This window comes from Cucurbita maxima, unplaced genomic scaffold (genome assembly GCF_002738345.1).
Source record: "Cucurbita maxima cultivar Rimu unplaced genomic scaffold, Cmax_1.0 Cma_Scf00015, whole genome shotgun sequence".
In the NCBI taxonomy this organism is placed as follows: Eukaryota; Viridiplantae; Streptophyta; class Magnoliopsida; order Cucurbitales; family Cucurbitaceae; genus Cucurbita; species Cucurbita maxima.
The window spans coordinates 4032916-4045379 of record NW_019272031.1 but is presented as its reverse complement, the minus strand read 5'-3'; the positions used below and the strand labels follow the sequence as shown (position 1 = coordinate 4045379).

General features: G+C 39.8%; 2 protein-coding genes across 3 annotated transcripts; both read right to left on the bottom strand.

The window, feature by feature from the left end:
- Nucleotides 1-45: 45 nt before the first annotated feature.
- On the bottom strand, nt 46-4179 carry LOC111490346 (manganese-dependent ADP-ribose/CDP-alcohol diphosphatase-like). The gene is made up of 2 exons (XM_023138928.1): nt 4066-4179; nt 46-1289 (listed from the first exon to the last, which is right to left on the bottom strand). Exon 2 carries the CDS (start codon nt 1266-1268, stop codon nt 261-263), a length of 1008 nt encoding a protein of 335 aa, XP_022994696.1. The 5' UTR covers nt 1269-1289; nt 4066-4179; the 3' UTR covers nt 46-260.
- A 752-nt stretch (nt 4180-4931) lies between these two features.
- On the bottom strand, nt 4932-11709 carry LOC111490076 (quinolinate synthase, chloroplastic-like). 2 transcript variants are annotated; one of them, XR_002719493.1, is made up of 8 exons: nt 10795-11709; nt 9701-9985; nt 8366-8584; nt 8099-8278; nt 6744-7256; nt 5809-5970; nt 5496-5608; nt 4932-5270 (listed from the first exon to the last, which is right to left on the bottom strand). XR_002719493.1 is itself a non-coding variant. In XM_023138541.1 (7 exons), exons 1-7 carry the CDS (start codon nt 11521-11523, stop codon nt 5558-5560), a joined length of 2139 nt encoding a protein of 712 aa, XP_022994309.1. In that variant the 5' UTR covers nt 11524-11709; the 3' UTR covers nt 5378-5557. The 2 variants fall into 2 exon arrangements, 1 of the variants encoding a protein (XP_022994309.1); XM_023138541.1 differs by lacking the exon at nt 4932-5270 and having other exon boundaries at nt 5378-5608.
- Nucleotides 11710-12464: the final 755 nt, after the last annotated feature.

The following is a 12464-nucleotide window of genomic DNA, read 5'->3' as shown; positions in this document are numbered from 1 at the left end:
AAAAAAAAAAAAAAAAAAAAAAAAAAAACTGTAAAATATATATTTTTTTAAACTATGCATCTATTCACAAAAGGGAAATTTGCTACAATTATGAAAAAGTTCTTCATTTTCTTGTTCCACCTGATCTTTGACAGCAGGGAATAGAATCCAACGGGGCTCCTCAGCCCTCTCTACAAGGGAATCTATAATAAAATTTCATAGTTTTCCCTTTTGAAATCGCTATATACTTATGACCATGAAATACATACACTGTAAATGTTCTATGATGTAGAAGTTGTAATGTAGCCATTCTCACAGTCACAAGCGGAATCGAAAAGCATTTTCGAGCAACTCATCCGATCTGTAGCAGTAAGATATAGACCATCACTAAATACATCAATGTACCCGAACGCATAGGTGCCGGGGGGGCATTCGAGGGCAGCTTCAAGAACTCTATGGTGTATTCCATGGGAGTCAATGGCATATCCACCCTTATGATTGTGCCCAGCTAGGCAAACTTTCACACAATTGTAGCTATGTATCAGGTCCATTACTTCGTCGTAGTTCCATAAAAGTGCTGCAAAAGATGTCGCCCCAGGATCAAGAGGCAAATGACAGCAAACAATCACTTTTTGCTTTAAATTTGTGGCTTCCTGAAGTATACTATCTAACCATTTCAACTGTTCTTTACCAACTCCTCCGTTGAACATAAGGTATCTTCTATCTAAGCCAGTCAATCCTGAGGGGCTGTTCTTGTCTGCATTTGGGTTTTTTTGGGATAGAATTTTGAGAGCTTCTACTGAATTAGGATGACCCTTAGGCCAACCGATAGCGCTTATATCGTAGCCATCGAGTACGACGAATCTGAAATCTGGAGTAGGCGAAAAGTCGTAATAAGCATGACCTCCCTCAAGTATTGGAATCTTCAACAATGGAAGCAATTCTTTACGAGGGAGATTGTAGAGGCAATGGTTTCCAATCATATGATAAACTAGACCATTAAAGTTATCAAATTCACTAACAACTTTCTTTATAGACTTGAGAGATTGGTCCTTGGGGCAAAATCCATCAACAATATCTCCAAAATTTAGGACGAATTTAAGCCTTTGTTGGTTGTTCCAGTTTTGAACTGCCCTTCTCAGGACGAGAATACTATGTCGATAATAACGGGGAGTACCGAGGAATGATTGACCATCGGGAATATCAGCATACTGAACGTCGGCGATAACACCAAAAGAAAATAATGGCTGCTTTCCTTGAATATGACCTATTCCATTTGCAGAGGCCATATTGTAGTTAAGACGTGAATCCTATCAGAACAACATGAATTATGAAAATAAGATGCCATAGGAGAAATTTTTGAGAACCAAATAGCTGTTTGTTTACTACAAGTTCAAAAAGTGGTCATCATGCAATCAAATGAATCACGGGGAGAAAGTTTCCTAAGGCTATAAATATGTCTCATCAACAAATAGAACAGTTAATCTACCGAAGTCTTTGTTGAGGATTGTTGAGAGGGAGTCTCACATTGGCTAATTTAGGGAATGATCATGGGTTTATAAGGAATACATCTCCATTGACACGAGACCTTTTGGGGAAGACCAAGGCAAAGCCATAAGAGTTTATGTTCAAAGTGGACAATATCATACTACTGTGGAGAGTCATGATTCTTAACATGGTATTAGAGCCATGCCCTTAACTTAGGTAAATCAAATCCTCAAATGTCGAACAAAGAAGTTGTGAGACTCGAAGGTATAGTCAAAAGTGACTCAAGTGTCGAACAAAAGATGTACTTTGTTTGAGAACTCTAGAGAAGGAGTCAAGTCTTGATTAAAGGGAAGCTGTTCGAGGGCTCCATAGGTCTTAGGGGAGGCTCTATAGTGTACTTTGTTTGAGGGGAGGATTGTTGAGAATTGTTGGAAGGGAGTCCCACATTGGCTAATTTAGGGAATGATTATGGCTTTATAAGGAATAGATCTCTATTGCCATGAGGTCTTTTGGGGAAGCTCAAAGCAAAGCCATGAGAGCTTATGCTCAAAGTGGACAATATCATACTATTGTGGAGAGTCGTGATTTCTTACCGTCTCATCCTAACATGACCAAAATAGGTGGAAATAGGATGAAAATCATACAGTGAACCAGTTAATTTACTGTGTTCTTCCACTGAACAAAAAATGTTACCACCTGATTATGACTCGCATATGTACCTAGCGTCTGACATCTAGCACTATGTGTCTTTTCAATGGCATGGCTGTTCTATTAGGCTTGTCTCATTTGATTACCAAAGCAGCACAACCTTAAGTTACTTTGTCTCGGATATAATGAAATGGGACACCTGACATTCTTACCCTTGTTTCTGCATTGGGCTGAACTGTATAGGTGGTATGAATAAAAGAATAAATATAAGGAGATGAAAAAGTTCTTTACATTTAAGATAAGAAAGAAACACCGGTATTTGTGAAGAATCACGGACCTTCGTAAGAGTATGATATTTTCCACTTTGAGCATAATCTCTCGTGGCTTTCCTTCTGGTTTCTCCAAAAGGCCTCGTACCAATGGAGATGTATTCCTTGTTTATAAACCCATGATCAACATCTTAATTAGCCGAGGTGAGACTCCTCTCCCAACAATCCTCAACAATATTTTGCAAGGGAACTTATTCTCAAGTTTCCTGGCTTGTCATAGTAAGAAATTAACTATCGGTGATCCAAATGGTCAATAAGGATTTAAAAATACATATATTTTTGTTGTGAAGAACAAGACACCGAAAAGAAAGGAATGAAACATGTCCAATGAAAAGCTCCCCAAGAAAGTTGTGATAATCTTCCCTCTACCAGTCCACAAAAAAGAGAAGACAGGGGGCAAACAATACAATAGGTTAGAGACAGTGATAAAAGATCTGGTTTTGTACTAGGGTGTATCAGAAACTTTTCTGACAAGGAATTGTCAAATGCAACACTTGTGGGAGACTAAAAGTTATGAATTAGGAGCTTCATCAAGAAAATTAGATAGATAGAGGATTGTTGGGAGGAAGTCCGACATTGACTAATTAAGAGAATAATCATGGGTTTATAGGTAAGAAATATGTCTCCATTGGTATCATGCCTTTTGGAGAAACCAAAAGCAAAACCACAAGAGCTTATGCTCAAAGTGGATAATTTCATACCATTGTGGAGGTTCGTGATTCATAACATGGTATCAGAGTCATGCCCTTAACTTAGCCATATCAATAATATCTTCTAGTGTTGAATAAAGAAGTTGTGAGCCTCGAAGGTGTAGTAAAAAATTGACTCTCGAACAAAGGGTATACTTTGTTCAAGGGCTCCAGAGAAAGGAGTCGAGCTTCAATTAAGAAGAGGTTGTTCAAGAGCTCTATAGGTCTTCTATGGTGTACTTTGTTCGAGTGGAAGATTGTTGGGAGGGAGTCCCACATTGGCTAATTAAGAGAATTATCATGGGTTTATAACTAAGGAATACATCTCCATTAATACAAGGCATTTTGGGAAACTAAAAGCAAAATCATGAGAGCTTATGCTCAAAGGGGACAATATCATACCATTGTGGAGGTTCGTGATTCCTATTAAGTATTTCTTTTCACCTGATATAACAATATCTCCATGAAAATAAATCTACCCATCAAAACTCCTACCATCAATTCACTAGATTGTGGTATATGGATCAAAATTAAACCCAAATCATCAATCAGAGAGCACAGACATTAATAGCCAAGGCGTACTAAAATCTTCTTCTAATAACTAAACAGAACAAGTAAACTCCAAAGCCTAAACAAACAGCAAGCAGATGTTCGAACTCGAGAAAGTTCCCAATGCAGCAACATATCGATCAACTCGAAACTCGGAAAGCATAAAAAAGCCCTTAAAGAGCAAATTGAAAGGAACTCATGAACAAAAGGATTGAATACTCAGGCATTATACTTAGAAATAACGCCAGATAAAGCCAAAAAGCTCAACGAATAACGAAGAACATCAAACGCTAATCGCAAAACAAATGAAACAGAAAATCGAACTCCTTGATGAATGGGAAAAACAAGAACGAAATCGGAGGGAAATTCATAATTCAAATTACCTGATTCCTCCTGATTCCTGAGAGAAATGGAAAAAAAAAATGCTAAGAGAATCAACAATGCGCCGTTCAGGCAAGTTCAGAGAAATAGAAGAAAACAAAAATGGCTAAGCCGAGAAGGCGTTTAGTTATAGACATCATCTATGGTGGCGATTAGCTGGTGAGAATAGTTTGTTGAAGTCGAAATGACTGAAATAGCCTTAACAATATATTGTAATGATTATATTGCCCTTTGACTGACTTACTACGTGGTCCAATCCAATCAATGAGGTCATTTTTAAGGGTTAAATTATGAATTTATTTTTTAAAAAAGATTTTAACAAATATTAAATTATAAAAAGGAAATAAACACTAAATTCCAAGATTAATTTTGTAATTTCACGTTTTTTAAATAAAATACACACTTGTCAACGAGTTTAATTATTTTTTATTTCTTTAAATTAATTGATTGACTTTCACTTTTACTTATAATATTAAATTAAATGATTTAAATTAAAATATTAGTTATAAAATTTGATAAAAATATATTTTTTAACGGATCATTAACTTTTTAAAATTTAGAGGTATTTTTGAGAGATTTTAAAATTTGACAGATGTTTCAGTCTTGCTTGTCTGAGTCGGTTGATAAAGAAGATGTCACGGTCATGCTAGTTCAAAACATGTTGCTTATGGCCGCATGATAGATGTATTGTTCAAGTCGGTTGATAGGGGCGTCAACTAATTAAGTGAGGAAGGTTGTCACGGTCATGCTTGTCCAAGACGTGTTGCCTAATGATTGCATGCCCGTTTCAAACCCATTTTTCATGCTTTCATCTTAGATAGGTCTTTACCATTTCATATCGAGTCAATATAGGGATGCATGACTATCCACCAGAATCACATCTACACCGGGGCAAAAATACCCCAAAATGTACTATAGGGAGATATAACTAGTTGTCAACTTCTTCCTACCCGATAGTTATATGCTGTCGTTATTGCTACCTTTTTGCTTGCATCACATATAACACCAATTTCAATCTTTCAAAACTCTCTTTCGAAATCTCTCTACCCCCGTTTTCTAAAACTTTCTCCTTGAACCGGGCTAGAGGCTCGAGCATATATCGCTTGGTCGTAGGCGACACAAGAACGAATTGACTTAACTCACTTGTTGCTGAGAAGTGAGTGCTGCACAATTACAAGTTCACTCATTTGTTGCTGAGAAGTGAGTGCTGCACAATCACAAGTTTGCTCACTTGTTACTGAGTGGTATGTATAAGTACAATCTGACAAGTAATATGTATAAGTTCAAAGGTTTTTTTTTTAAATTAATTTAGCTAATAATAATTATATATATTGGCACGACCCAAATTTTCGAGCTCAACTTGAGCATAAAGTTAAAGGTATATACAATTCAAAAGTCGAATAAAACAAACTGATGGGAAAACTTGACTCACAAGAGAGAATCATCCTTGGACAACAGCAGCCGATTGACTTGCTGAAACTGTCACCATTGATATTACCGGTTCATGATCTGATGAACAAGTTTCTCCGGCAGCTGTTTTCCAGCCTGAAGAAAGATTCAGTCAGAAAGAATCAACACCAATTAGTATGAACAAGGAGAATACGATCCGGATTCTTGTTTTGAGTTACCGAATGTTTCTAGTTCACAAAACCCGAAACAAGAAACAAGAAACAAGAGACAAGAAACAAGAAACAAGAACGTTAAACCAGACAACTCGGAAGAGTAGCAGATTCAAAGGAACAAACCTGGAACTCTCTCATGTGCAAAATTGGTTCGCATCCAATATCTGCAACTGATTTTCCAGTTACTGTGTGCAGTTTGAATCTCTTGGCTTCATAAGCTGAGATAGCAGCTTTGTTATGGGGAAGATCTTGACAAACTTTCATAAGAGAGCTGAGAGAATTCATCTGGATGATCCCAAACAAGACAGTATCAGAATTCCACACCAAGTTTCATCAGATCACATCACACCACATCAGCACAATTATACTAATAACACTAAAAACTATTTTTTTCTTAGGTCTACATGGGTTGGAGAGAGAAACCAAACATTCGTGTCAAGGGTGTGAAAACCTCTCCCTAGTAAACACGCCCCAAAAAGGAAAACTCAAAGAAGACAATATATACTAGCGATAAGTTTGGGTGGTTACAAATGGTATCAGAGCCAGAGCGGTGTGCGAGGACGTTGGTTCCCCAAGGGGTGGATTGTGAGGTCTCACATCGGTTGGGGAAGGGAATGAAACATTCCTTATAAGGATGTGGAAACCTCTCTCTAGTAGACGTATTTTAAAACCATGAGGGGAAGTTCAGAAGGGAAAACCCAAAGAGGACAATATCTGCTAACAGTGGGCTTGAGCTCTTACAAATGGTACTAGAGCTAGACATTGAGCGTTGTGTTAGTGAGGACCCTGGTCCTCCAAGGGGGTGGATTGTGAGATCCCAAATCGGTTAGAGAGGGGAACAAAGCATTCCTAGGTGTGAAAACCTCTCTCCTTAGTAGACACGTTTTAAAACCTTGAGGAAAAGCTCAGAAGGGAAAGCCAAAGAGGACAATATCTGCTAGTGGTGAACTTGGGCAGTTACCGTTTTCATTTATAGAATGGAAATAGTGTTTATAAACTTGATTTTCAAAAACCAATCAATTATCGAACGGGCGTAAATTAACTATATATATACTAACCTTCATGTATGGACAAGATGCACAGCCACCATGAATAGAACATCCCTCCCCACTCGAAACTCCAGGTACTACAAGTAAATTGATCTCACCGAGCGCAACCAATTTTTGGCCGGGGGACGAACTTGATGATGTGCTTGTCACTGAATCCGACGACACAGGAAAGACAATCTCTACATTGATCTTTGCTCCTCCAGAAGTGGTTTTTGAAGAAATTAATAAATTACGAACAGCTGCAACAATTGAAGTTATCATTCCAGATTCTGTTCCCAACACAAATTGTAGATGTTCATTAACATTTCTGTCTAAAGCTTCTTGCACCCTTTGTATTATGAAGTCTAATATGTTCTGGGTGGAACCTACAATTCCCATTCCTCTTCTTTTTGCTTCCATTGCTAAGACAAACATTTCTCCAGGAACTTCAAAGTGAGCAGTAAGGAATGCGTCACAGTACATTTCATTTATCTTCTCCACAACTTCGTGCCCGAAAAGATGATGAACAATGCATGTACCTTCCTGAAATTAGAAGACATCAATTATATCAAGTGATAATGATGGTAATCTGTAGGTAAATAGGCTAGTGAAGGTTCTGCAATCAACACAATCTGGGATAAGAAGTGTTAAAAGAAGGGTGCCAAAATCTGCAAAGATATCATGATCTAGAAAGATAGTTGAGGCATAAGATTTATACATGCATGTTCTACCAAAGCCCATGATGAAGATAAAGGGTGAAAATGTGAGATCCCACGTCGATTGGAGAGGGGAACGAAATATTCGTTAGAAGGGTGTGAAAATCTCTCCCTATCAGACACGTTTTAAAACTTTTAGGGGAGTCCAGAAGGAAAGGCCCAAAGAGGACAATATCTGCTAGTGTTGGGCTTGGACCGTTACAAATGGTATCAAAGCCAACGCTGGGCAGTGTGCCAGTGAGAACGCTAAGTCCCGAAAGGGGTAGATTGTGAGATTCCACATCGACGAAACATTCCTTAGAAGGGTGTGGAAACCTCTCTCTAACAGACGCGTTTTGAAACCTTGAGGGAAAGTCTGGAAGGGAAAGCTCACATAGGACAATATCTGCTAGCGGTGGACTTGGGCTGTTACGAATGGTATCAGAGCCAAACACCGGACGGTGTGCCAGTGAGGATATTGAGCCCCGAAGTGGGTGGATTGTGAGATCTCACATCGATTGTAGAGGGAAATGGAAGGGTGTGAAAACCTCTGCCTAGCAGTCACATTTTAAAACCTTGAGGGGAAGTCTGGAAGGAAAAGTCTAAAGAGGACAATATCTGCTAGTGGTGGGCTTGGGCTGTTACAAAACATAAGGCAAAAACAGGAAAAAACACGTTCGAAAAAAAAACCTGATAGTAGTGCAGACGAGGGAGCAATGATCTAATCGAGTCCCTATTATGATTTGGATGAATCTTTGCAATTTCGTCATCCGTCATCTTGGTCATCTGCTGCAAAAGTTCTACAATATTTGCACCCATGTAGGAATCAGGCCCATACCAAACATTTAATTCTGGTACTTGAGCAAAAGCCTGTAACAGGGTATTTCGAAGTCGATTTTACTTGCTGCTAAAAGATCGATAAGAATCATAATAAATGCAAATGGGAGTGTTTTCTACCTGCAAAATTGTTTGCATGACATTAGAAGAAGTACACGTAATTGTAGGCACAAGCTCATGAGCATAGGCTTTAGTTTCTAATGATGTATTTATGTAGATAACATGCAGGGAGGGAGCCTCCCTTGAAGCCATTTCAAGATAGTTCATATAAGAAGGAGTAGCAGCAGCATCAGCTAAAGAACAACTGATCTGTTCATCAGACATCCTATACACACCTACCTGCATATATATGGAACCATTATCAATATCTTAATCGTTCCACTGCTAAATAATTGGATCAGCAGCACCTGAGCTTATCTATAGAAGGTAAAGAAACGTACTGTGATGTAAAGTGAACAAGTTTTATCTATACACTGGGAGGTTATAAGGCAACTTCTAAGAGGCTTTAATGGACATCCGGCATGGGAAGGTTTGGATATCAGGAACAGTCAGTACGCTTTTGAGTAAGTTACCTCATATGTGAGATCCCACGTCGGTTGGAAAGGAGAACAAAACTTTCTTTATAAGGGTGTGGAAATCTCTCCCTAGCAGACGCGTTTTAAAAACCTTGAGGGGAAACCCAAAAGGGAGAGCTTAAAGAGGACAATATCTACTAGCGGTAGGCTTGGGCTGTTACAAATAGTATCAAAGACAGACACTGGGCGATGTGCCAAAAGGGGGTGGACACGAGGCGGTGTGCCAACAAAGACGTTGGGCTCCAAAGGGGTGGATTGGAGGGTCCCACATCGATTGGAGAAGAGAACGAGTGTTAACGAGGACGCTGGGCCCCGAAGGGGATGGATTGTGATATCCCACATCGGTTGGGGAAGTGAATGAAACATTCTTTATAAGGGTGTGGAAACCTCTCTCAAATAGTCGTGTTTTAAAAACCTAAAGGGGAAGCCCAAAAAGGAAAGTCCAATGAGGACAATATTTGCTAGCAGTGGACTTGGGCTGTTACAAAGGTATCAGCTAGTGAGGAGGTTGAGCCCTGAAAGGGGTGGACACGAGTTGGTGTGCCAGTAAAGACGTTGGGCCTTGAAGGAGGGTGGATTGGGGAGTCCAACATTCATTGGAGAAAGGAACCGTGCTAATGAGGATGTTGGGCTCGGGAGGGGGCGGATTTTGACGTCCCATATCAGTGGGGGAGGAGAACGAAACATTGTTTATAAAGGTGTAGAAACCTCTCCCTAGCAGACACGTTTTAAAAACCTTGATGGAAAACCCGAAAGAAAAATTTCAAAGAGGACGATATCTGCTAGTGGTGGGCTTGACTTACTTTCACGGTCAGCTCATCTTACATATCTATTAGATAATGATAAAAAGTTAAAGAAGTTTGAGAGGAAGAAGAAGCACCTCTCCAAAGCCAGCTTGATCAAGAATTGCACGCACATTTTCTGACATGAAATCTACACCAAGTACTGCTACAAATTGGCATCCATCTTTAGCCATCTTGACAGCCATATCTGCCATTACCAATGAATCAGATATATAAATGTGAGGCCATTCCTTCCGGGCAGCAGTTAAGACTCCTTGAACTTCAGGATCCATGTAAAAGTGTGCAACAACACCAATTTTCTTCTCCCTTAGAACTTCGACAAGTTCTTTCACCATAGAATCATTTGGGAACAAATATCTTGCCTGAAGAGAAACTTGAATAAATGAACTGCTACCAGAAACCAATTACAATATATAACAATGAAAAACTGATGTAGAACATCCAAATCTGCCACCCATAACCTACAAAACATCAACAAATCAAACCAAATTCTAACTTTTTCCAAAAGTGACCCACCTCAATTGGGGAGGAGAACAAACATTTTTTATAAGAGTATGGAAACCTCTCCCTAGCAGACGCGTTTTAAAAACCTTGAGGGGAAGCTTGAAAGGGAAAACCCAAAGAATACAATATTTGTTAACAATGAGCTTGGGCTGTTACAAAGGGTAAAAGAGTCAAACACCAAGCGATGTGCCATCGAGGAGGTGAGCCCCGAAGGGGGGTGGACATGAGGCTGTGTGCTAGCAAGGACACTAGGTCCCAAATTAGGGTGGATTGGGGGGGTCCCACATCGATTGGAGAAAGGGAACGAGTGCCAACGAGTACGCTAGCCCCCAAAGGAATGGGTTGTGAGATCCCACATCAGTTGAGAGAAGAATGAAATATTTTTTATAAGGGTGTGGAAACCTCTCCCTAGCTAATGCATTTAAAAGATTTTGAGGGGAAGCATGAAATCAAAAGCCCAAAGACGACAATATCTATTAGCGATGGACTTGAGCTTTTACCTATACCAACTACACTACAGTGAAAAACATGCTCTCAGGCCATGCATGTGCTCTAGTGAGTGAAACAGAATGATATATAATATCATAATGATACCCATGCAGGGTTTTCTAATATTAACAAACAGGAACACACAGCTCTCTGTTCTTCATTTTCTACCATCACTAACCTGAGCTTCAGCATAGCTTCCTTTAGCATGAATTCCATCAGCACTCACAACCAGAGATGGAAACGCCTGAAATGGCGATTTCCCTTCAAGCTCCGCAATCAAACCCTTAGTTCTCTTTTGCATACTAATCAAAACATTGTACCAAGTGTTTGCTCTCGATCGCTCTCGAACCGGCAACCCCACATTCAGAGCCACCAAATCGTCCGTCTTCAACCTAAGAACATCCTCTGGCAACGCACCATCAAGCACCGAAATCAAACACGAGCAAAACCCTTTAGAAATTTCCGAATCACTATCAGCAGCGAACCTCATCTTGCCCTCTTCATCAATCCTCACTTCCAACCACACCTGTGCCGTACACCCCATGACCCGATTCGAGTCATTTCTCGCACCATAAGGAGGAAGAAGACTCGCATAACGTAGCAACCGTTTCACTCTATCGACCGGCTCGGATATTGACTCGAATTCCTCAATCAAGCGATGAAGCTTAAAGGGAACAAGCTCAGTGGTAGAAGACGGCGAAAGGGTCGCAGCAGAGCAGGCGAAACGAGAGCCGAGATTTTGGGTATTGGATTTTAGTGATTGATTGCATTTATGGGTCTCGAAGAACGGTATGGGAGGTTTTTGAGCAAGAAATTTCACATGGGTACTCTTAGAATTTGGGTTTGAACAAAAGGAGAAAACAGAGGAAGTGGTAGCTCTACTAGCCATGATCGTAGAGGACTCCATTGCAAGAAGGGAACAAACCAAAGGGGCGCAAGGATAAAGAGGGAGGTGGGTATCTAGCAGTGGGGCGTACACGATTCTCGAGAGCAGCACAAGAAAAGTCTGACACGGATACAGAGAGAGAATGGCGGAGAGAGTATAGCCATTAGTTAAATACAAGGCCCGGAATTTCTTTGGTCATTATGCTCCAAATTAAGCAGGGAGACACGAGAGACATGAAGCAAATCATGGGAAGTGGGAAAGTTCATTCGATGGGTCCAGAAAAAGAGGCTTTGATGGGAAGAAAAAGTAGCCATGGAAATGAAGAGATGAAAGCGATGGCTGTGGAAACAAATGGTTCTCATGAATGGAATTGCGTCATGGCTCTCAGCCATCGGCATTAGACACTCAATGAGGGAGCAATGACGTTGAGTTTATTCTTTAGCTCACTAAACTTGAACTCAGACAAGGGTTTTGTTAGATCATCAACGAGCTGTTCTTAGAAGGTACCTACTTACCTTAATCTTTAGCAATTACTTTGTTTATGCGAGCATAAATGCTACTATAAGGCACACACTTGATCTAGGCGCCACGTGAACGGGTGAACTCAAGCGACCTGACCCAACTGGGGCGGTCTAACTTGCGGGCAGCCCAATGTAGACCGTTCGACCCTAGTTCGGCCCAATTGGGCCTATTTTTAGGTAATTTGTCCTTTGTAACTCCGATTTTGACTTATTTTTCACATTTTCAAGTGTTTTTTTTTTCCTCTTCTTAGCTAATTCGAGTGTGAGTAGGATATACATTCAATGAGTCAATTCGCTCAACCCGAATGATAAGAATTGAGTTAATTTTTTGAACCCGACTAGATTGATTCGGTTTGATGGACAAAATCTCCTGAAAAAAAAAAAAAAAAAAAAAAAAAAAAAAAAAAAAAAAAAAAAAAAAAAAAAAAAAAAAAAAAAAAA